Source organism: Narcine bancroftii, chromosome 8 (genome assembly GCF_036971445.1).
Source record: "Narcine bancroftii isolate sNarBan1 chromosome 8, sNarBan1.hap1, whole genome shotgun sequence".
Lineage (NCBI taxonomy): Eukaryota > Metazoa > Chordata > Chondrichthyes > Torpediniformes > Narcinidae > Narcine > Narcine bancroftii.
In genome coordinates this window covers 88986506-89012400 of record NC_091476.1, presented here as the reverse complement: position 1 = coordinate 89012400, position 25895 = coordinate 88986506, and the positions used below count along the sequence as shown (strand labels likewise).

The 25895-nt window shown below is 42.1% G+C and overlaps 1 protein-coding gene across 1 annotated transcript; it reads left to right on the top strand.

Annotated features, from left to right (window-relative positions):
* The first annotated feature begins 956 nt into the window (after positions 1–956).
* foxred1 (FAD-dependent oxidoreductase domain containing 1) lies at positions 957–23591 on the top strand. The gene is made up of 10 exons (XM_069894432.1): positions 957–1073; positions 3518–3628; positions 6924–7042; positions 9528–9622; positions 14419–14520; positions 16922–16998; positions 17321–17481; positions 18096–18225; positions 19102–19206; positions 21953–23591. The coding sequence occupies exons 1-10, from the start codon at positions 1050–1052 to the stop codon at positions 22205–22207; spliced, it is 1179 nt and encodes a 392-aa protein (XP_069750533.1). The 5' UTR covers positions 957–1049; the 3' UTR covers positions 22208–23591.
* Positions 23592–25895: the final 2304 nt, after the last annotated feature.

The following is a 25895-nucleotide window of genomic DNA, read 5'->3' as shown; positions in this document are numbered from 1 at the left end:
TAGTGAACCAATTTCATTTGTCAATCTGCAGGGGTCATTACTGCATGTGGTGCTCCCGTTTGTGGCCGCCTCTACATTAGAGAGACTGCACGCAGAGTGGGAAATCGTTTCTTTGAGCAAATTCGCTCTGTCTACTGCAATAACAGGGTCTTCCCAGTGGCCAACCATTTCAATTCCACACCCCATTCCACACTGAAATGTCTGTCCATGGCATCTTGCACTGCCAAACAGAAGTCATCTACAAATTGGAGGAGCATCACCTAATTTTCTGTCTGGGCACTCCAACCAAATGGCATTAACATCAACTTCTCCAGTTTCTATCAACCCCCTCTCCCTCTTTTTCTTCCTATTCCTCGTTTCCCTTCCCTCTCCATTCAGAAAGGTATCCCCTCCCCTTATAACTTATCTGCTTTTTTTCTCTTCTGCCCTCCCACTTACACCTACCTTTGGACCTTCCCCATGCTCCCCCCACCCTTAATTCACTCTTATTCTTGCACCTGCCTCTTTTTTGTACACATATCTTTGCAAACAGGTCAGGCCTAAAATGTTGGTTATTATTTCTGCCATTAAAACAAATACTGCGTGACCTATTGAGTTTCTCCAGCAATTTTGTGGATTAAATTACAATTACAGTGCCTGCAGATTTTCTTGTTTAACTGTAGTTTTTTTTTAAATATTTTCATTTAGCAGTAGGTTCTTGGGCTCACAGAACAAAATGTGTGTGGGCTGTTCTTGCCATTGGATTGTGAAGGTTCAGTGCAAGACTATCATAGAAGATTTCATTTAATACATCAAGAAATACACCAATTGTACCATTCAAAACTCCTTTAATCTATTGGGTTTTCTTTCCAGGTGTGGAACATGAATTTGCCAAATTCAAGCAGAAAGCAAAGGATGCACTCCCTGGAAGTGACTGGAGTCCCTTACACCAGACTCCTGGCCTGCCTCCAGAGTGGGCTGACATTGTTATCATTGGAGGAGGGATAATTGGTTGGTCCACTGCATACTGGTTGAAGAAAAAGGAGGCAATCCGGGAAGGGGTCCGTGTGATGGTAGTGGAGAGAGACCCAACCGTGAGTAGGCAACCACCGGGAAAATTATTCCCTTAGACAACTCTTCTTTTTTTCTTTGGCTTGGCTTCGCGGATGAAGATTTATGGAGGGGTAAATGTCCATGTCAGCTGCAGGCTCGTTTGTGGCTGACAAGTCTGATGTGGGACAGGCAGCGGTTGCAGGGGAAAATTGGTGGGTTGGGGTTGGGGGTTGGGTTTTTCCTCCTTTGCCTTTTGTCAGTGAGGTTGGCTCTGCGGTCTTCTTCAAAGGAGGTTGCTGCCCGCCGAACTCTGAGGCGCCAAGATGCATAGTTGGAGGCGATATCAGCCCACTGGCGGTGGTCAATGTGGCAGGCACCAAGAGATTTCTTTAAGCAGTCCTTGTACCTCTTCTTTGGTGCACCTCTGTCACGGTGGCCAGTGGAGAGCTCGCCATAGAACACGATCTTGGGGAGGCGATGGTCCTCCATTCTGGAGACGTGACCTACCCAGCACAGTTGGATCTTCAGCAGCGTGGATTCGATGCTGTCAGCCTCTGCCATCTCGAGTACTTCGATGTTAGGGATGAAGTCGCTCCAATGAATGTTGAGGATGGAGCGGAGACAACGCTGGTGGAAGCGTTCTAGGAGCCGTAGGTATGCCGGTAGAGGACCCATGATTCGGAGCCGAACAGGAGTGTGGGTATGACAATGGCTCTGTATACGCTAATCTTTGTGAGGTTTTTCAGTTGGTTGTTTTTCCAGACTCTTTTGTGCAGTCTTCCAAAGGCGCTATTTGCCTTGGCGAGTCTGTTGTCTATCTCGTTGTCGATCCTTGCATCCGATGAAATGGTGCTGCCGAGATAGGTAAACTGGTTGACCGTTTTGAGTTTTGTGTGCCTGATGGAGATGTGGGGGGGCTGGTAGTCATGGTGGGGAGCTGACTGATGGAGGACCTCCGTTTTCTTCAGGCTGACTTCCAGGCCAAACATTTTGGCAGTTTCCGCAAAACAGGACGTTGAGCTCTGAAGAGCTGGCTCTGAATGGGCAACTAAAGCGGCATCGTCTGCAAAGAGTAGTTCACGGACAAGTTGCTCTTGTGTCTTGTTGTGAGCTTGCAGGCGCCTCAGATTGAAGAGACTGCCATCCGTGCGGTACTGCTTCAGTAAATTGTGATGAGGAAACTGATATTAATGTTGGAATAAAACTTGATATGGATCCAAATTAATTAAATTTGGCAAAGGTCAAGAGGACAAAATTGCAGGCAGCAGATATTTTGGAACATTATGGGGTGGGGACAGTAAAATAATATTTTAAATTGAAGCATTGGGACCAAGCGCAAGTCAGCAAACAAATAAGTGTGAATTGTTGAAAGTCAGGATGAGGAGGGTTACAGGAATTTTAATGACTTTTAAGGAGGGAGTTCAGCCAGGAATGTTTTCGTTGTCAAAGCTTGTAATTAGCATGGTAGAGGTTTTGGCTCCAATCAAGTCTGGTAATGTGGCAGAAATGGGCTGCTTTGAACAAAAACTTACTTTTCAGCTCACCATAGAATTGACTATGGCACCTGAGATTGTTTGGGTTTTTAATTCATTTCAATGATTTCCTGGGGTGAAGGACAAATTTGGTGACTTGGGAGCAGCTTGTGGCAGGGCCCAAAGCAATGGCTTCTGTCTTTCTAATGGTTGTTTGGCCAGTAGTACATATTGGACATATAATCTGACAAGTGTGGGATTGAGGAGAAATACTGGTGAAGTAGAATATGTATGCTTTTTATTGGAACATGCTTCCTTGATTTTAAATTAATAATAGATCTATTTTAGCTTTTGTTTTTGCTCTTATCTGATGTTGGCATTTAAGCTTTAGCATTGTCTTGCTTGGTTCATGAATTCTGCTGTTTACCCTTAAAACCCCTTTACCTTTCCATCTATTGGTACTTAGAGATGCTCCGATAGTTCAATGGTCTTGTAAACCAGGAATCGCGAGTTCGTTCCTGGCTGAGGCTTCATTTCTGTGAGGGCCGCTGGACAAAGTGTCGACTCTGTCTTCCTTACGGTAGACAAAGTTAAAGGATTTCATGTATGGTACATTCTAAACGTAGTATTTTGTGACAATAGTAGAACCTTCAAAGATCAACTTCAAACCCAACTTAGCTTCTGTCTTAATATTTCTTAAACTATTTGGGTTGCTGTTTTGAATTAAGATGTTCCACATTAAAGGTTTTTGGTTTGCTATACTGCTCATTATTCTAGCACTGAATCCTTGAGGGGATTATTAAGTTCATCCCACGAACTTGCCTTTATTTGTTTCCTTTTCAAGTAAATAATCAATATTCCATTTTGTAAGTTTTGAACCTACTTTCATTCTTTTCCTGTAATTTGTCACAGACCAGAGATCGAAGCTATGATGTTTCCATTCTGAATGGTGCTATAATTTGCAAAGATGACTGTCCAGTAGTGTTTTACTGAATGCTCATTTTCCTCTCTAGTACTCCAGAGCTTCCACCGTTTTGTCAGTGGGAGGAATTCGCCAACAGTTCTCTCTGCCAGAAAATATCCACCTATCGATGCAATCTGCTCACTTCCTTCGCAATATCCAGGTACTGAGAGATTAAGCAGTTTCATCCAGTCACGGCTAGTTGTCTGCACCCCCTTTGATTTTTCTCCATGGATTCTATCAAAGCCTGGGTAGGTTCTGCATGCCAATTGGAAATTTTTTAAAAATCTAGCTTTTGCAACCTTTAATTCGTGTATGCTGTAATGTTCTGTGGTTCTATCCAAAATGTCATTCTTTAAAAGAGCATGACAGCGAGCGCTGCAAAAACACAGTTGGGTCTAATGCTTTCTTCCAGAAAAAAGAACTTTTCTCCTTCCCTGCACACATTTCCCCACTTCCATATCTGGACAGAAGTACTATCGACCCACCAGTAAAATGAGGTAATTCTGTACAGCTCAGCATACTTAGCCAATTTTGTTTCCAAATGGTCATTCCAAGTGTATTACAGCCAATGGAGTATTTTTGAAAAGTAGCCATTGTTGTAATGAAAGCACTGTGGAAAACAGTGTGTCTGCAACCTCCCACAAATATCTGTGAGATGATATGATTGTGGTGGTGGTGGGGGGGGGGGGGGGGGGGGGCGGTTGTTAGAGGTGGCTTCCCCTGCTCTATAAATTTTGCATTTACCTAGGAGGGCTCAAGAGACCTGAGCTTAGCATATTCAAAAGGGAGAAAACATTCTCTGCTATTGCACTGGTCTCTGAGATACAGCACATAAACTGATCCTTCACCCTACTGAGTCCACAGCAACCATCAATTGCCACAAATTCTATTGTAACCCATTTTATTCTTCCCAGGATCCCATCAATTCTCCTACAGATTCTACCACTTGCATGCAATTTATCCAGAGGTTTTTCTTTGAGGACACAGTAATGAGTGTTGGGAATGCATAGATGAGTCTGACGCCTTCTCCCAGGAATGGGAACCTTTGCATTCTTTCTCTTGATGTACTTGATCTGAACTGCATATTTTTCTACTCTGTCCGTGTTGCTTCTATGATAGTAAGTGCAAGGTCAGATGGATGAAAATACTGTTTTTCTCAACAATCATCCTGATGCTTTGTTTGTATCTGATCTCTAAGAAATGTACTCCTCCTTTCATATAAAGAGAACATATTAGGTTTCTGAAACACAACAGATGATCCTACACCTCCTGATTATAACTCCTCTGTAGCTATCTTACTTTTTCATAGTACCCATTACAGGCATGTAAGTGCTTTTCCAATATTTGGATCAAAACATAGCAGTACAGTCTGGAAATATTTTCAGGACTATTGCAATAAACTGTATTCTTGCTGCTTCATCTTCCGCTGAAGCAGGTATGTGGAAAAAGAGCAAGTGCATCTGTAAGACCAAGTTGGAGGTATTGAAAGAGTAACAGGATGCCAAACTCCACTATTAATAGTTTTCTTTTGCACTTAAATGACCTTGAGTCTTTTGAAAGACTGGTTTAATTGAAAATCAGGTCATTTTTCTTTTCAATGTTGTTGACTATGATACTAAAGTCAACAGGACACATTAACTTGGCCTGGTAGAATATTCCAGAAATTGTGCAAACATAGTAATGTATTTATTTATCCTTTGCGGTTGTAATCACAATCATTGGATAGGCCTTGCCTCTGATTGAGAAAAACTAATGTGTAGTTAAGTGAGTGGAATTCTCAGCAGAGTTATCTAAAGTGTTACGTGGCAGACCAGCAGCAGTGGAAATGTTATTGTTTTTCTTTTAAAACACTGTATTTAATAATAGCTACTAATAATATAACACGAGTCAAATCAAGCCTAACTATGTACAAATGTTTCATAGAAACTGTTTCTAACTATGTGGGATACCCAAACCATTACACTTTAGGCACAATTTTGGAAACACATTCCAAAGTTCAGTCTTAGAAATCCATTTTCGAAATGTAGGCTTTTAAACTGATGCACAGATGTAATCACGAAGGAGATGGAGAGCCTGAGTGACTGGGTTGCTGAAAACTCACGAATCCTTGTTGAGTTTCTTCCAGAGAAGAGATCCTTTAGTACACACATGTCAAACTCAGGCCCATGATATAATTATATTTGGCCTGCAAGATCATATGAAATATGTATTAGAGCTGGCCCGCTGGCCGCCACGCAAGTATACCGCATGCACAGCTAATACTACAAATCCCAGAATGCTTTGCAAATGCGTTGGCGCTGGCCCGTCAGCCCGCTAATCGCCCCCACCTCCTCTCTTTACTTTCATTAGCATCTGCGACCTGTCGCCCAACTCACATGTAATAAACCCCTTACAAAAAATGGCCAAACGAAAGACAGAAAACAGGACCTTTCAAGACAGGTGGGAGGCAAACTCTGACCCTGGAGTTTGATGAACTTGCATCTAAGAAGAGATGCCAAGTATCTGGTTTAGACCCAGGTGCATCAGAGTAAATCACAGTGGAGCAAGCTAAGCTTGGATTCATATTTTCTTTGGTTAACTTTGGACTGTTCATAGTTGAAAGATTGGATTTTCATTGAAGCAAGTTGTTATTTTTTTGACTTGTTGGCTTGTGAAAAAAAAACATTTAAAAGGAGCTTAAAGGCTGTAGAGAAATATTATTTATTGAATATTTTATTTCTCATTTGTTAATGCTTCTTCTGGAAAGAGTTTAACCAAAATTATTATTAAAAATTTATTTTAATAAGAAAAAGTTTAACATTACATATGTTGAAAGAAGAGAAAACATGCAGATGTTGTTGAAAATTTTCAATAAATATTTAGTTTGGCGCATGACTTAGTCCAAGTTTTTAATTTTGGCCCTCTGTGAATTTGAGTTTGACACCCCTGCTTTAGTACTAATAGTTGTCACAACTCCCCCTTTCCTTGGGTAGAGGAAACTAAACTTGTGACTTGATGCATCCAAAACCCAGGTATGGGTCAATTAAAATGACCATTATCAATAGTCACGATCTGAGAGAACAATTCTGCTTCCAAAACCCAGGTACAGATCAATCAAAGTGACTTTTCCTTTGGTCACGGTGGGCTTCAATACTTCTGCTGACACGGAGAATCAGCCGAATTTTCCATTATCGCGAAGTCATTTCAGCTCAGTGTTCCTGAGATGGCTGCTGATCAATAAAGAATGCTGTTTCCTTTAGTGTTCCACTCGTGTGATTCTCTCACCACCCGTGTCCTCGCCAAAGTAGTGAATTTGGGTGCATTCTGTACTAGTTGTTGCCACCCAGTCTCTCCACAGTTGTGAATGGTTGCAGCCTGTACTAGCCCTGAGAGTGATACATGAAATGAAATGGGAACTTGTAATAAAAGCAAAAAGTTAATTATGAGATTAAGCTTATTTTATGTCTACCTAACAGGAACATCTGAACGTGGTGAATGAGGACCCTGTGGATATTCATTTTAATCCATCAGGATATCTATTTCTGTCTGGGAAGGAGCAGAGTGATATTTTGGCAGAAAATTATCGCATTCAAAGGTGAGATTCTTGAATATTGAAACTTTTCTATCAAGAATTTTGTGAAGGATTAGTGAACAAGGATGAATTGTTTTCTTTTTATCTTCTCTCAAACTGCAGACTTATTTTGTAGTGCCCAGTCTCTTTTGAAAGGCACATGTTTGTTTGAGTCCATAGAATTGGTACTCTGTTAAGTCCTGGGGACCAAGCTAAAATCAACCTGAAAGCAAAAATGTTACAGATATTGTAAAAATGAGAGAGTACTGGAATTGCTCAGCAAATCAGGCAGCCTTTATACAAAGGGAAACAGGATTAATACCATATTTGACGGCATATAGGATCCACCTTTCCCCCCCCACTAAAAAAACTCCTCAAAACCACCCAGAGCCCTATACGTGAAGATAACATTCTGGTGCTGCCATTTTGGGTACTGAAATACAAGCGTGGCTTTCTTTGGCAAGATGGCAGCAGGAGTAAAGCGCTCAAACTACTCACCCAGCTTCAAGAAGCCTCTGGAGGTGCTGCGGCTGTCCAGGAAGAGGGTCTGTTGCTTCGTGGACCACCTTCACTCAGGTAGCCCATGCTTTCTGGAGTCACTGCTGCCGCTCATTTCTCCCAGTGAGAAGGCCCACTCGCTCCCTCCCCCGTATGCACCTGCCCCCTCTCTCCCTCCTGCCCTCCCTGCCTGCTCACTCCCTCCCACCTGCTCTCTCTCCCACAGCACTTTGAAGAGAATGCTAGGCCTCAAAGATCAGGCTTTGTCCTACGATCACTGCCCCGAGCTAATTGAATGAGACAGGGGCGGATAGCAGTGAGCGAACAAAGGCTCAGTGTGGTGCCTTATCACTGAGGACCAGTGCTCCCCTCAATGCAAGTGATTTCTCATCTGCTCCCCATGACGGTGGGCCTGGGCCTTTGCCTGTTGCCCTGGCTTCTCTCCCTTCTGGCCTTGTGCCAGGTCCTGGTGCACCTGTCCATCAATCACAGTTTGTAGGTGGGTGGAAGCAGCCTGAGCCTTGACACGTGGCAGGCAGAAGAAGGTTGCTACTGTTGCTCGTACGCGAGGAGGCTTCGACATCTTGGCCATGCAAGGCTGGACTGTTTCCTTTGAGGCATGAAGATAAATATACTAACATTTTTCCTGAAATCTCATGCTGAAAATGGGGAGGGGAGGGAGTCCTATGTGTCAGTGGGTCAGTATTTCAGGTTCATGACCTTCATTGGAGCTGTTTTGACAGTGTTATTTCTGTTTTTCTACAGATGCTACCTGATTTGCTGAGTTTCTCTCCACCTTCTGCTTTGAGCCAGATCCTATTTATCATTGGTGACCTTTCAAGAAAATAATCTTATTGAATCTGCCCAGCTTGATTAGATGGCGATCAGAATCGACATTTACTGGCTTAGTTTCCAACTGATGAACTATTTGCTCCCTGCTATTTAGTATGTTTACTGAAATCTGGTGAAAAAAACATCTCTTTGGATGATGCCGTTCAGGAGCTGCCAGTTCCTCGTGTAACACGTTACTGATGGTGTGATGGCATAATTTGTAGCTTTTTGAGTTTGTGGCGGCCAGGGTTTGTGGCGGCCAGGGTTTGTGGCGGCCAGGGTTTGTGGCGGCCAGGGTTTGTGGCGGCCAGGGTTTGTGGCGGCCAGGGTTTGTGGCGGCCAGGGTTTGTGGCGGCCAGGGTTTGTGGCGGCCAGGGTTTGTGGCGGCCAGGGTTTGTGGCGGCCAGGGTTTGTGGCGGCCAGGGTTTGTGGCGGCCAGGGTTTGTGGCGGCCAGGGTTTGTGGCGGCCAGGGTTTGTGGCGGCCAGGGTTTGTGGCGGCCAGGGTTTGTGGCGGCCAGGGTTTGTGGCGGCCAGGGTTTGTGGCGGCCAGGGTTTGTGGCGGCCAGGGTTTGTGGCGGCCAGGGTTTGTGGCGGCCAGGGTTTGTGGCGGCCAGGGTTTGTGGCGGCCAGGGTTTGTGGCGGCCAGGGTTTGTGGCGGCCAGGGTTTGTGGCGGCCAGGGTTTGTGGCGGCCAGGGTTTGTGGCGGCCAGGGTTTGTGGCGGCCAGGGTTTGTGGCGGCCAGGGTTTGTGGCGGCCAGGGTTTGTGGCGGCCAGGGTTTGTGGCGGCCAGGGTTTGTGGCGGCCAGGGTTTGTGGCGGCCAGGGTTTGTGGCGGCCAGGGTTTGTGGCGGCCAGGGTTTGTGGCGGCCAGGGTTTGTGGCGGCCAGGGTTTGTGGCGGCCAGGGTTTGTGGCGGCCAGGGTTTGTGGCGGCCAGGGTTTGTGGCGGCCAGGGTTTATTTCACTTAGCAGTGAGAATGAAGAAGCTGGGGAGTTGATATCCAGAATCAGTTACAAGTATTGATGATTACTTGGGGGGGGGGGGGGGGGGATCCTTTTTGTAGATGTAGGTATTACTTTCAAACTTATGGGGGGGGGGTGGGAAACTGAAATAAAATCAGTGAAAAGTAAATGCTTAGAGCTAAGTAAATGTGAAGTAAATATAATGCTTGCTTCCTTTAGGAATGAAGGAGCAGCAGTCTCACTCCTTACATCACAACAGTTACAGAAAAAATTCCCATGGATGAACACAGAAGGAATTGTTTTGGCTTCATACGGTGTGTCCATCATAGAAAGTAACTGACATATAAAAATTGTAATTGTTTAAAATAACTTGTGTGAAAGATTGCTCATTTTTGAAAAAAAATTCAAAATGTCAGAAACCCAGTTTGAACTTTGGTATGATTCACCCTTTTACCATCTAGTTTTCTGTGTATTTTTAAATTTGATGCTGGCACTGTGGAGTGGCGACTTTTTCAACAAGTAGTGGAAAGCAAGCAAACACTGTATCACTGTACACAGGACAAGAAAGTTGATTCAGCTTTTTAAAAAGGCCAAATCCTTGTCAAGTGCAGAGCACCACATATAGTTTCTAATACTTACCGTTCTGCCACTTAAGCTCAGAGCAAGGAACCACTTCAGCGGTCAACCTTTTGAATTTCTGAATGATGTTGCTGCACAAAAGGGGAGATTTTATACTGAGGACTTGTAAGCACCAAATATGAGAATAGGGTCCCAAAACAAAATATGTGGCTAGCTGATGAGAGGAGCTCCAAATTTTAATACCCATAATCAAATTATACTTATTATCCAAATGACTGATCTTTCCTGAAAGTGCACTGAAGTGTTTTCCACAATCTCATGAGATCACTTTGCGGAGGCGTGGCAAGATGGCGTAGAGTCCAGACGTGTAATCTCGACCTCTCTGGCCAGACTTTTAAGAAGCTGTTTTTAACTCTTTGTTTTCAGGTTTAAATTTTTAAAAACTTTGTTTAAAGTATTAAGGAACTGTTATGGCCATTAATGGTAAAAAGATTAAACCTCAAGTACAGAAGAAACTACATTTTGGGAGTGATGAAGATTTAGGGCCTAAACAGTTTGCTGTAACTTCAGGTTTACTTTCTTTTAAACCTAAACCACAGAGATTGCCTGTGGGAGCTGAAAAAATGACTACTACTCACCAGGAGAAGGACATCGCTGGAATTACCCGTTCTCAGGAGGAAGGTGCGCGTGCCTCCGAAGTGGATCCCGATCCTGGCAGCCTGCAGACTTTAATGGAGGGGGCACGCAAGAAGACAACTTCTTCTTTGGCTTGGCTTCATGGATGAAGATTTATGGAGGGGTATGTCCACGTCTGCTGCAGGCTCGTTGGTGACTGAAGCGGGACAGGCAGGCACGGTTGCAGCGGTTGCAAGGGAAAATTGGTGGGTTGGGGTTGGGTGTTGGGTTTTTCCTCCTTTGTCTTTTGTCAGTGAGGTGGGCTCTGCAGTCTTATTCAAAGGAGGTTGCTGCCTGCCGAACTGTGAGGCGCCAAGATGCACGGTTGGAGGCGATATCAGCCCACTGGCGGGGGTCAATGTGGCAGGCACCAAGAGATTTCTTGAAGCAGTCCTTGTACCTCTTCTTTGGTGCACCTCTGTCTCGGTGGCCAGTGGAGAGCTCGCCATATAACACGATCTTGGGAAAGCGATGGTCCTCCATTCTGGAGACGTGACCCACCCAGCGCAGTTGGGTCTTCTGCAGCATGGATTCGATGCTTGCGGACTCTGCCAGCTCGAGTACTTCGATGTTGGTGATGAAGTCATTCCAATGAATGTTGAGGATGGAGCGGAGACAGCGCAGATGGAAGCGTTCTAGGAGCCGTAGGTGATGCCGGTAGAGGACCCATGATTCGGAGCCGAACAGGAACTGGATACAGTTAAAATACGTGTGGAAGCTTCTTGTGAGGATTTTAAACAATTCCAGGCTGCTTTTTTGAAATGTCAACAAGTGGCTTCTAATACAGGAAAATGTTGGGAGGTGGAAAAATCCGTTAAAGAATTGCGAGAACGTGAGAAGGAGTTAGAGAGGAAAGTAGAATATTTGGAGAATCAAAGTAGAAGGAATAATGTGAAGATTGTTGGTTTGCCAGAAGGTATGGAAGAACAAGACCCTCTTCGTTTTTTTACCGAATGGATTCCACAAATACTGGGGCAGAAATTTTTCTCTGCAAGTCTGGTATTGGAAAGAGCTCATAGAGCCTTAAGAAGAAGACCTCTGCCTGGTCAACCACCGAGACCCATGATAATTCGATGTTTGAATTATTTGGACAGAGAAACGATACTTCGTTTAGCAGTGCAAAACGTGAGACAACGACAAGCTCCGTTAATGATTCAGAATAGTAGAGTTTTTTTTTATCCTGATTTGAGTCAAGAGGTTATTCAGCGCCGGCGTCGATTTAATCCAGTTAAAGAAGTTTTGTGGCGTAAAGGTTATAAGTCTACTTTTCTCTATCCAGCAGTGTTAAGGTGTTTTGTGGAGACTTTCAATCTCGGATTTTTGAGAATGAGCGTGAAGCAATGAGTTTTGCTGACTCGTTGCCAGATGTAAGAGGACAAAGACGTAGTCCACCAATATCTCCTAAAGAAAAATCTGGTTGTTCTGGAAATGGAAGAAATGGGAGAAATGGGAATGGAAAGAGTCCATTTCCTTGAAATTGGGTCGCCGAGGCTGGAATCTCTTGGATGAATAGAAGAACTTTTTTATTTTTACTTTTTATGTCATTATGATGTTGTATTTCTTTGTTTGGCTGGGGAGGGAGAAATTTGCTCTATGTTCTACTAGTCATCAGCCACTGGTGGGTGATCCACACCCAACTTTTGTTTAGGGATTACTACTTTTTAATAGTTTTTTTGGGGGGGGTGGGGTTTCTTTTTATCTTGTTTTTCATTTAATTTTATTTAGACTTTAATTTGTGGTTTCTTTTTCTCCTATTGGAGGGCCTATTTACGTTGATGTGAGTCTTTATATATTGATATTATTAGTTTTTAGTAATATTAGTGGAGATGTCAAAGTCGGTTTGCTACTTTTAATGTTCGGGGTTTAAACAGTCTGATTAAACGTAAGCGTATTTTTATCAAGTTCGATCTTTGGTAGAACTTGTGTTCGGAAGAGATATATTTTACTTGAAATGATTAAATTTGAGACTTTTGGCATAATGAGATGAAATAGTTTAATAATGGAAAAAATTACATATGTTTTGTGGATATAGTTTTTTTTAATTAATAGGTGGTTATATTCAGAATATTTATATTTTGATTTATATTGACTAGATTTTAATATGTATGCTTTACTTTTTTTTCTCTTTATGGCTCTCCTTAGGAGAGTTGGCTGAAAGGTGGGGGGTTTTTCCTTTTTTATATATATATATAAAATATAATGTTCATGCTTTGTTTATTATATATGTTACTTATTATCTGTATTTTGAACGAATAAATAAAGTTTTTAAAAAAAAGAGATCACTTTGCTTTGTTGTTCAAGAATTGTAATTCATGTTTCCAATATAGAATCAGGAAATGCTGAATTCTGTATTCTACCCCTGATGAAAATTCCTGGTAGTGGGTTTTACATTGGTGAGAGGGTACCAAACATCTCTAGCAACAAAAACTAAATTGTATCTCCCATATTCCCAGTTTTACCAAAGTGTTGTTGACTCAAAATGTTGACTGTTTCTCGTTCTAAAAACGCTGCTGAAACATTTTCTGATTTTACTTTGGATTTCCAGCATCTCCAGTTTTTAAAATCTTTTTTTCCCTATTCCTCCTTTACCAAAGTATCTGTTCATTTGCAATAAACTTGTTATCGATGGTATAGCCAATAATTAGATTGTGAGATGTTTCCAATGGTGATAGTGGGGTTCCACTGACAGCTGTTGCAAGAGACTAAAAAAAAAACTTGATGTAGAACTTTCACAGAAAAAACGGTTTCAGCAATTTTTTTTATGCATTAACCTTAGTAAATGGCTTGAGGCTCTTTGTATGGTGGAAATAAATTTGATTTTAAGCCATTGGGCATACATTATATGCCATGGTCAAAAGCTCATCAAATATCTGGTGTTGATATCAGATAAAGGCAAGATTCCCAGTGTCAGGGTGATCTAAGTTTTGGAATGACGAGAGAGAAACCTCAATTGTGGAACAGATTACAGAAAAGAATGGAGGATGGCTGTGAACATTTTAAAATTAAAGACGGAGAAATCCTAAATCATACCACTAATGTGATATATTGGCAAATTATTAGGAATGTTGCGGACTCTGCAAGCATCGAATCCACGCTGCTGAAGACCCAACTGCGTTGGGTGGGTCACGTCTCCAGAATGGAGGACCATCGCCTTCCCAAGATCGTGTTATATGGCGAGCTCTCCACTGGCCACCGAGACAGAGGTGCACCAAAGAAGAGATACAAGGACTGCTTAAAAAAAAATCTCTTGGTGCCTGCCACATTGACCCCCGCGAGTGGGCTGATCTCGCCTCCAACCATGCATCTTGGCGCCTCACAGTTCGGCGGGCAGCAACCTTTGAAGAAGACCGCAGAGCCCACCTCACTGACAAAAGACAAAGGAGGAAAAACCCAACCCCCAACCCACCAATTTCCCCTTGCAACCGCTGCAACCGTGCCTGCCTGTCCCGCATCGGACTTGTCAGTCACCAACGAGCCTGCAGCAGATGTTGACATACCCCTCCATAAATCTTCATCCGCGAAGCCAAGCCAAAGAAAGAAAGAAATTAGGAATGTAGATTTCAAGGTTGGAAATTATTCCAAAAGCATCAGCATAGTTCTTCACACACATTCCTCAAGCTTCAGCACCAGTGATCAAAGGAAATGGATACAAGTTCTCAGCTCTTAATTCCAAAAGGTGATTTGATTTCATTATAATATTTTAAGTGCATCTGGACTAAGGCTGAAATCCCGCTGTTCAATTGAATGGCTGGAGTACTGGGTCATTATCCCAATAGGATACAGATGGAAATAACACTCCAGTGAATTTGCAGACTGTGAGCTTGCCTGTAAGTTCAACTTGCGATCTGTGGTGCAGGTTTGGAGAATGAAGGCTGGTTTGATCCATGGCTCCTGCTGAATGCATTCCGTAGGAAGGCGATCTCAATGGGCGTGTATCAGTGTTTCGGAGAGGTGGTGGGTAAGTCCACAAGTGCATTTTCTGTTTTGAATGAATGTGACCATTGAGCCCCCACAACCTTCTGTGGTAGACATTTCCAAAGATTCAAAACCTTTAGCATGAAGAAATTTTTCCTCATATCAGTCCTGGGTCCCTTAGTCAGAGGAATACTCTCTGATGCTCTAGCCTTGTCCCTCTACTCTGAACTGACCTACCTGGAGAACAATGCCTCATGTGCCAGGCTGCTGTTCATCGACTTCAGTGTTTAATACAATCATTCTCCGTAGGCTGGTGGAGAACTTGTCCTCACTGGCACTCAACACCCCTCTGTAACTGGATTCTGGACTTCCTAACAGAAAAATCACAGACTGTCTGGGTCGGTAGCAGAACGTCAAGCACTGGCACACTTCAGGGCTGTATGCTTAGCCCATTCCTGTTCATGCTACTAGCCCATGACTGCAATGCCAGATCCAACTGCAACAGTCATCGTTTCTAGATGACATGACAGTAATTGGCCTCCTCAGCAACAATGATGAGTTGCACTTCAGAGAAATGGTGGAATATCTCATGATATGGTGCGAGGGTAGCAACCTGAGTCTCAGTGTGGACAAGGCAAAGGAAATGACTGTGGATTTCATGAGGACTAGCAACAAAGCTGTTGGGTAGGAAAAGGGTCGATAAACTGAATCACTGAACATTGAATAAACAAAGTGATAGTAAAATTTCAGTACAGGCAATTTCTACATTCTATAGAAATTGATAAGATCTTCCCACAACAATTTCTCAATCAAGACGGACTGCTTGCATACCAAGATTTCAATTTTTGTATAGCAGCTACACTTTTTTCTGCATAAAGGTGTGATTTTATTTCTTTGATTGTAAATATACAATGTAGTGCGTTGTAAATTTTCCACAATTCTGCTGGTTGGAATGAAATCATCAATATGGTCTATGTTGATCTGAAGGTGGGGTGGGGGGAGTTTATTCCTTCACATTTTCTAGCTATTTTTGTTTGAAATTTAAACAATTTTTAATTGTGTTTGGGAAGTATCAGGTTCGGTGGGTTCACAGAAAGACGAGTCTGGACGCAAGTGTTGCAATCAAAGGTCACTTTATTGAACAAATGGGAGACAAACAGGGAAAGACATTAAACAAAACTTATTCTACTACTAAATAACTGTATAGATTATATATCAACACATCTACTGCTGACTAGAATGTAAAAACATCACATTTACCAACAAAACATCCCCAAATGTATCAACAAACCCAGTTTAAATTGCCTTTCTTGTTACACCCAAGGTGAGGCCCCTATTGTATGTGTGGATTGGAGAGGATCATGTGGTCTCTGTATCTGAAGACTATTTGGAAGTTGCATTACCCGCCAATCAAGGATGGATTCCGGCCACCCATTAGCGCATAGCTTACCGCTGGCTCATTTAAATGATTTAGTGTCAACATTGGCCAGACATCCAGCTCAGAACAATGTAAACATCAATGCATACCATATTTCTCTCTGTCTGCCTTTTGGTCCAAGCCCCGGACATCACTCCACAGCAAGTTGCTACTGTGCACATTGCTGGAGGAGTCGAGAGTAAAGGTGTGCACTACACTGAGTTGAGCTGTAATACTGCAATAGATCAGTGCTTGCAGAGAGCCGCACCCCCATTGGTACAGGGAATTGGGAGTGTGTTTCGAAGTCCCTGTCTGTGAAATGTGTACATGTGCAGAAATGTGTATAAAGATAGGCAGCCACTGGTATCGGACTCCAACCTGGGTCCAATGTGAATGTCTATACAGTTATTTAGTAGTAGAATAATTAAGTTTTGTTTAATGTCTTCCCCTGTTTGTCTCCCATTTGTTCAATAAAGTGACCTTTGATTGCAACACTTGCGTCCAGACTCGTCTTTCTGTGAACCCACCGAACCTGATACTTCCCAAACACAATTAAAAATTGTTTAAATTTCAAACAAAAATAGCTAGAAAATGTGAAGGAATTAACTCCCCCCACCCCACCTTCAGATCAACATAGACCACATTGTTGATTTCATTCCAACCAGCAGAATTTACAACGCACTACATTATATATTTACAATCAAAGAAATAAAATCACACCTTTATGCAGAAAAAAGTGTAGCTTCAATTTGTTTAACTACTACTTTGATACTAAACATGTACTAACTTTGTGTGGACAAATAAAATTAGTAATTGAACCAAACCAACCATACAGGACAACAAATTGTTGATAAACACCTGTATTTACTATTTTGCTTTAAACCTGATGGTCATTAACTGAGCTTGGAGTTTCTAGCTCTGTTTAGTGTCAAAATAGTGGTTCAATTTTCCACTGCGGTGGAATGTTTTATTTTGATAAGCTGTTGCTATCTAAGGTAACATTTTTTAAATGTCCACGTGCTAATAGGTTTTCAACATTCAACCAGAGAGATGGAGGCAGAAGATGGCAGCTCTGTCTCGCTGAAAAGGATTCACCATGTCATTGTACGAGACGTATTTTTAAACTTTGGTTTTCTTACTGTTCCCATATCTATACTCCAAAATGTGTGGGGTTGGTAGGTTAATTGGGTGGCATGGGTTTCATGAGCCTTCCACTGTGATGTATTGTTAAAACTTTTTTTTAAAACAAAGCACTATTTTAGATGATGGAAATAAAATAAGACTGCAAATTGCTGAAAATAGTCAAACAGATCAGAAAAGGTGCAAAGTGAAAGAGAGTGAAGGTTGAAGCCTTTTATCAGGCTTGAAAGTTTAAGGGATAAAAATGCATTAATTATTTGACTTTTCCGATCTCTGTGGGTAACAGGTACAGATGCCAAACAGCCTAGAGTACCAGCCAATAAAATGTGCATTGCTGGTTAATGCATCTGGAGCGTGGTCAACCAAAGTAGCAGAGATGATTGGGATTGGTAATGGACCTGAAGGCACTTTGGAAGGTACAAAACTCCCTGTCGAACCTAGAAAAAGGTGAGCAAAGGAGGTAGTAACACAGCAAAATGGGAAGAATGGGACACAAAATCTGCAGTAAACCAACGGAAATCGCAACATTGGTTATGACTGAAGTTGATTTGTTTTTGTATGATGGACAGCTCCACTTTCTTATGTGTGAAGCATTATGAATAACCCAGTTGTAATGGTCTGGGGTATGCTGTGATGGAAAGACAGAGGCAGGGATGCCCCACACCAAGTCTTCCAGATCTAGCCAGAAAGCACAGAAAAGAGCTGGATCTGAACGGGGTGGGAGAGCTTGGGGCGACTAAAGCTATTATCAGGCTACAAAGGTATTGGTGCAGTCAATTGAATTATGTAATCGAATGTTGAGCAAGGAAGACTGGTCCTCTACTTCCGACAAGAGAAGATAGTCAGCAATTGCTAAACTACTGAAGGAGAATCTCTAGCAGTTCTCCCAAGGGTACTACTGTCAATTACACCAATTTTACCGGTGATACTGATTAAAATTAGTAATATCAGTTAATTCTCCAAGTGATGGTGGTATCCTCTAATGCGTAGCCATCATTGGTGATTTATATGTAAGGTCGATTCCACGTTCACTAATCTCTCCATCTCTCTTCCTGCCCCAGATATGTGTATGTCTTCCACTGTCCAGGTGGTCCAGGATTAGACTGTCCGTTGTTTATCGACTACAATGGGGTATACTTCCGTCGAGAAGGCTTTGGTGGAAACTATCTGGGTGGTCTTTCGCCGTCTGAGGTAAGCACAGTGTGGTCTTGAGTTGAATGTTGCATACATGACCCAAATGGAGGTTAATGCTGCCCCAGATGCCTGTACATAATGCTTCTGCATTATCACTGTTTTCTTTCTTGGACCCTCTTCACTCCAGATTAGTTATTTTTCCTTGAACAAGTGCGATATCCACTTGATATATGTTTGGGTACATTTCCAAATGCAAAAGGTCACATAAAGTGTTTATTAAATTTCTCTGCATACCTCAATTTCCCTATGTCCCGCAAGACTGTGGCAGTTCCTTGAAAGAGCACGTCCCTCTCTCCTACTCTTGGTTGTAGCCTAGCAAGTTTTTGCTTCTCAAGCATTTCTGAAGTTGCTAAATGACACTGCTCCAGCTGAACAATCAGCAACCTGCACTTACTTACCCGGTACACCATACTAATTGGCAATCTTTTGCTATTATCTGGCATAAAAGAATGGGTTAACAAAGCACCTTCAATCATGTCAGCCAGCTTATTCATTTGTCTTTAATGTTCAGGACTGGGTCTAAATCTAACCAAAGATAACTGAGATGAAGTTCTCTTTTATGCCAGGTATTGAGGCTCTGTGTAAAATTAACTTAGTCAGCTTCATTCCAGTGGCATTGTGCATCTGACGTGCAAGTACTTGAACGATACTATTGGGACATCTTTTTCTGCACTATACTTTATGTGAGCTTTTGCACTTATCAGTCCCTACTATCTCTCTTTTACAGTAATCTTTGCAATGAAAACCAAGTTGCCAATATCTTTTGTGCGCGCATGCTCTATCTCGCTCTCACCCTGTGAGTGAATGAAGCAGCTTTTGTTGAATAGGGACATGCCTCGTGCTCTCTCCATAACTAGTTCCTGGCTCTTGTAGGGAGAGGAACCAGACCCCAGTAATCTGGAAGTGAATTATGAATACTTCAATGAGGAGGTGTGGCCCAAACTGGCTCAGAGAGTGCCTGCTTTCCAGTCCCTGAAGGTTAGTTATGTTCTTTGAAGAATATTGATGCAATGTCATCCATTTGTCTTTGAGAGTTTTCTTTTGCCCATGAGGACTCAAGATGTTCTCTGTACCTCTATTGTAGGGAACACACTGATTGCGAATGTTGGGTTTGTGATTTATTAGGCATATCTCTATAATTATCCTTGTATACTATTTCCTGGTATCTGGAATTCATGCAACTGGCAGCCTTAAGTAACCAGCAAAAAAAAAATTGAGAAAAATAACTAACTTTAAAAAAAAACCAAATAAAATTATAGGTAAAAAATACACAAGTTTAAAATTGTAAAAGTAAGTGTTTTCTGAAGTAACACAAACCTTTTGTGAAGCTGGGAGCAAATATTCAGCCATTGGAGTGCCTTGGTCATGCTTTGCTTGTAGCAGCTGTTTGAATGAAGAGTGAAACAGCAATGGTGTTGCCGTTGGGATGACTCTCTTAGTGTCTCCTTATCCCTGCTTAGTGAAAGTCATGCTGGTCAGAGGCTTTATCTGTAAACTTGTAGGAGGAGGAGGAATTAATTATCTATAATGTTATTTTTTAAATTTAAATTTAGACATACAGTACGGTAAAAGGGCATTTTGGCCCACAAGTCCATGCCACCCAATTTACACCCAATTGACCCACAATCCCCAGTATATTATGCAGCTACGGTTAAATGTTTTCAAAGAATGTGACTGAACAGACAGTAAAATGCTTTAAGGTTTATATATTCATGTAAGTGAAGTTTATTCAGTGTAAGTACAGTATAGTATTTTTGTCTTTTAAACTTTCTTCTTAATGCAGTTGTATTAGTTAGGTATTGTAATAGTAAGTCTCAAGCAACTGGAAAATACACTTATCCAGCATCTACCAATCCCCAAAGGTGCCAGATACCAGGGTTTTTACTGTATTATTGGAAGTCAGAGAGTGGTAATCTGGAAGAGAACTTCAGCTATTTACTTCCCCTCTAAGGGCACTGATGAATATTAGAGTGAGCAATGATATTTCAGCTGCAGGTTAAGGCTCGGGCTTGCCCTATGCACTATGTGGTAGTGCATTTCTTTTTTGGAATAGCTGGATGAAATATCACTTCAAGGTCAAGTCCATCAAATTCCAAGCAGCAGCTCGCTATTAAGTCTGCCAAGACTTCTGTAATCTTCTAGACATTCACCTGATATCTTTAGACAGATTATTAATGTAGTTATTCAGCAGTTTTACTAAAGAAAAGATATCTGGATTTGTGAATTGGCTTATTTCTGGAAGATTTGCTCTTTTGCCTTAATTAAAGCAGATTGCTCACAGTTAGTTTCTCTGAAGTGCCATGAAAATTGCCTGGTTATATTTGCCAATTACACTCATTGGTAGGTTTGTGTGAGGGCCTGTCAATTTGTGTACTCTTTTAATGAGAAAGATTGTTCTCATAATGCATTTTAACCCCACCAGCACAGAATTTGAAATGTAGCCTCATTCCTATAAAGTAGTAAATTTGCGATTTTAAAAAAAATGTGATGCCACTTTTATTTGTTCTCGTTTTTCATTACCTCTGTACTTTCTGCATCTGATTTGACTTTTCTATACCCTTCTATGTCAGTGCTATCAACACATTGGTTTAGAACAGTGGTTCCCAATCTTTTTCAGGCTGCTGCCCCCTTGGTCTCCAGGCCGCATCCCCCATACAGCGGGTCTGAGTGGGGGAGGGGGGTTAATGGCGGCACTGACCAGGGTGGGGTGGGGGTTTAGTGGTGGTGTCAGGGGTTGGGGGGGGACAGCGGCGCTGAGCAGAGGGGGGTAGTGTCGCCAGTACAACATGGTGGCCACCAAGACCAGTTCTCGTGAGGCCGGCTTGTTGCCGTTTAATTTGCTCACTACTGCCACCCCGAAACTGGCCAGAAAATTATTGCACTGGCTTTTTCACTAAAATTTGCAGCGGACTGAAATAATAACAAGACTGAAGGTTTGGAACGCCCCATTTTTCCTCACCATCCCCTTGGATCTTTCCACTGCCCATGGGGGCGGCAGCACCCACTTCAGGAATCACTAGTTTAGAAGGTAGTGTTGAAACCACTCTGGGATGCTATCTGTTTACACTTCCAGAAGTAATGAAAAAGGTTTAATTCACCTGGTGCATCAAAATGTGGTCCACACCAAGAAATTGTTCATTACTTATCTTTCCTTCCCTTCTTGTAAGATCTTCCAGCTTTATCAGGCTTCTAAACACATTCCATTTCCCTAATGCTATCCTTTTGCTCATATCTCCACACTCTTCAACTATCTTTGGCCTTGTACTTTCTCTTCTATCTTGATGGGCAGATTTATGATGGGTATAGATATTGGAAAAAGCCTGTTTGTATTTACTCTGAGGTTAGAAGAGATTAAAAACCAGAGGACATAGGTTAATGGTGAGAGGGGAATATTAGGGGGAGCTTCTTCAAGCAGAGAGTGGTGGGAGTTTGGAACAAGCTGCTAGTTGAATTGGTGAACGCAGGCTCAATTTTGACATTAAAACAATAGAACAGGTTCATGGGTGGGAGGGGTGTGGGTGTAGGTCAGTGGAGTGAGGCAGAATAACAGTTTGGCCCAGACTAGAAGTGCTGAGTGGCTTGTATCTGTGCTGTAGTGTTCTAGTTCTAACAAGAACAGTAATACTACTTGGATCCAATTTTTTGTTCACTCCCATTATTTCTATGCATCTGTTGTGAAAGAAATGGTTTCTGTTGTTATACCCTAATGCCTTTCTCTTTCCAGTTAAAAAGTGCCTGGGCAGGTTACTACGATTACAACATCTTCGATCAGAATGCAGTCATTGGTGCGCACCCATTGGTTACCAACATGTTTTTTGCGACTGGCTTTAGTGGGCATGGCCTCCAGCAGTCCCCAGCCGTGGGCCGGGCTGTTGCTGAGCTCATTCTTGATGGAAAATTCAAAACCCTTGATCTCAGTGCATTTGACTTTGTCCGATTTTACAGGGGCACCAAAGTACTAGAAAAAAATATAGTATGAATTGGTGAGATTTAGAAGTATTGTTGTCAGACTTCTTTAAAAAGGTCTTTTATTCTCAAAATTTTTGAAAATTTGCAAATTGATATGATAAACAGATGATGAATGTTTGGAATAGGAATGCTTGATGCTGTAAAATTGATGTTATAAAAAAATTGACAGGTTTTATTGTATTATTGGGTGGACCCACAAGAGAATAATTGGCCATTTTCAAGCTTATTTAATTTACATAAAATAATGTCATCATCCCCATAGCGGACATACAATGTGAAAAATGTGGGGACAAAACAAATTATTTTCAAGGGGTATCTACTGTTTTTGGAGGCTTTATTTAAGTTTGGATCAGTATTCAACTCTTTATCTGGTGTGGGTATACTATAGCAGTCCCCTCCTGATGTGCTGCAAAGTTCTGTGACTCTCAAATGATTACAGAACTGATTTATGGGTTTTAGAGATGTTTTTCAATACTTTAATTGCTGGGAATTAGACTAGTGTTCCTGGAAGGATGAACCAGACATCCATCTATCAGGTGGCAAAACTAGGTGTTAGTTATCGCCTCATGATGAATGTCCTGGGGTTGGGACAAATGTTCATTGATTGGTCTGTATCAATCTTGTATGATGTTCAAGTCATGTTTCCGTGCACTGCCCTTCCTGGTATACTACTGATATGGGCCAGGCAATGGGGAGGACAAAAGGGCACCTGGGAGATGATCATATCCCTTCCCCTTTGGATAAGCCTTAAAGTAGCACATAGGAAGCCAAAGACAAAATAAGTGGGATTAGGATTTTTGGGGAGATGTGTATCAAAAGATGGAATCTTGTGGCAGTAAGTAATTTGCTGCTTCATCAATTTAATAATTTCAAACCAAGGGAATAAGGAGAAACAGACTGTAGATGCTGGAATCTAGAGCCAAAACAAACTACTAGAGGAACTTACTGGGTCAATCTGCATCTGTTGGGGGGGATGGGGTGGGGGTGAATGGGTCATGATCCAACATCAGGACAGTGCAGAAGGTAGATGAAGGGATGGGGAGACTGGTAGGTGATAGGTGGACCAACTTAGTGAAGGATGACCCAGGGGAAGAAAAAGAGAAATGTGATTGTAAAATGCTGCAAATTTTTAAAACCTATCATGAGATGTTCACATGGTAACACTTTAAAAATCACTGCTGCTATGTCAGGAGAAATTACATTTGAAATGTATAATCATGGAATGTTACATTAATTCATGTACTTTTTATTTTTCAATAAAATTGCAATTTTGGATAATATGTGTGCTTTTGCTCCTTTGTGTCTTTTCTGTAAACTTGCTTCTTGCATTGTCCAGCGCAAACAATTTTCAGCTGTTATCAGAGACAATGTATTAGATTAATATTTATCTGTGATCTGTGGTGATATGGCAAAGACAAATTATTGATGTAATAAACAAGTAATTGTAAATTCGATTAGAAAATTCTCAATTTTCTTATCAAAATAAAACAAATCCCGCCAATAGTCTGAATAAGTAAAGGTGGTCTCTGGGTGAGAAAATGTTGAGAATCAGTGTATCAGATGAAATGGAAATGTTCACTGATAACAATAGAACCATACAGCACAGAAACAGGCCCTTTCAGCCATTCTAGTCTGTGCCAAACCATTTTTTAATGCGAGTCCCATTTGACCTGCACCCAATCCATAGCCCTCCATACCTCTCCCATCATGTCCCTGTCCAAATTCTTCTTAAATGTTAAAATTGAGCCCACATTCACCACCTCAGCTAGCAGCTCGTTCCACACTGCCAAACTCTATGTGAAGAAATTCCCCTTCATGTTCCCCCCTTTTTTCCCCTTTCACTCTTAACCATGTCTTCTAGTTTGTATCTCACCTACCCTCAGTGGGGGAAAAAAACCTCTACATTTACTCTCTGTCCCACTTATAATGTTAAATACCACTATCAAATCTCCCATCATTCTTCTACGTTCGAGGGAATAAAGTCCTAACCCATTAAACCATTCCTGTAATTCAGTTCCTGAAGTCTGGGCAACATCCTAGTAAATCTTCCTATCTTATTGATATCTATCCTGTTGTTAGGTGACTGAAACTGCACACAATACTCCAAATATGGCCTCACCAATGTCTTATACAACTTTAACATAACATCCCAACTCCTATACTCAATACTTTGATTTATGAAGGCCAATATGCCAAAAACTCTCTTTACAACCCTATTCACCTATGATGCCATTTTTAAGGAATTGTGTATCTATATTCCCAGATTCCTCTGTCATACCGCACTCCTCCGTGCCCAGCCATTTACTGTGTACTTTCTTCGTTTGACCTTCCAAAATGCAACACCTCACACTAAATTTTATCTGCCATTTTTCTAACTGGTCCAGATCCCTCTTCAAGCTTTGAAATCCTTTGCTGTCCACAATGCTGATCCAATTTACCATATTATCATCCAAAATCTCAAAATTTTTAATTTAGACATATTGCATGGTAACAGGCCATTTTGGCCCATGAGTACATACCGGGGCTGTAGGTTAATTGTGCAGCATGGACTCGTGGGCTGAAATGGCCTGTTACCGTGCAGCATGTCTAAATTAAAAAGTTGCCCACTCCTGATCCAGATCATTGATATAAATGACAAACAACAATGGTCCTAGTACTGCTAGCACTGATCCCTGAGGCACACCACAATCATAGGCCTCCAGTCTGGGAAGCAATCATCCACCACTACTCTCTGGCTTCTACTATCCAGCAATTGTTGAATCCAGTTCACTACTTCACCATGAATACCTAGTGACTGAACCTTCCTGACTAACCTGCCACGTGGGACCTTATCAAAGGCCTTACTAAAATCCACGTGGATGACATCCACAGCCTTTCCTTCATCAACTTTTCTGGTAACTGGAAAAATACAAGATTGTGTGTGGTAGGTCGTGTATAACCAAAGCCATATTGACTATCCCTCATTAGTTTCTGACTATCAAAGGCCTTACTAAAATTCACGTGGATGACATCCACAGCCTTTCCTTCATCAACTTTTTTTGGTAACCGAAAAAATACAAGATTGTGTGTGGTTGGTCGTGTATTTTTCTTTGGCTTGGCTTCGCGGACGAAGATTTATGGAGGGGTATGTCCATGTCTGCTGCAGACTCGTTGGTGACTGACAAGTCCGATGGGGGACAGGCAGGCACGGTTGCAGCGGTTGCAAGGGAAAATTGGTGGGTTGAGTGTTGGGTTTTTCCTCCTTTGTCTTTTGTCAGTGAGGTGGGCTCTGCGGTCTTCAAAGGAGGTTGCTGCCCGCCGAACTGTGAGGCGCCAAGATGCACGGTTGGAGGCGAGATCAGCCCACTGGCGGTGGTCAATGTGGCAGGCACCAAGAGATTTCTTGAAGCAGTCCTTGTACCTCTTCTTTGGTGCACCTCTGTCTCGGTGGCCAGTGGAGAGCTCTCCATAGAACACGATCTTGGGAGGGCGATGGTCCTCCATGGTTGTGTATAACCAAAGCCATATTGACTATTCTTCATCAGTTTCTGACTATCTAAATAACTGTATATCTAATCTCTTAGAACACCTAATAATTTACCTACTATTGACATCAAGCTCAGCGGCCTATAATTTCCAGGTTATATTTGGAGCTTATTTTGAAAAAAGGACCAACGTGAGTTCCTCTCCAATCCTCTGGCACCACACCCGTGGCTAAG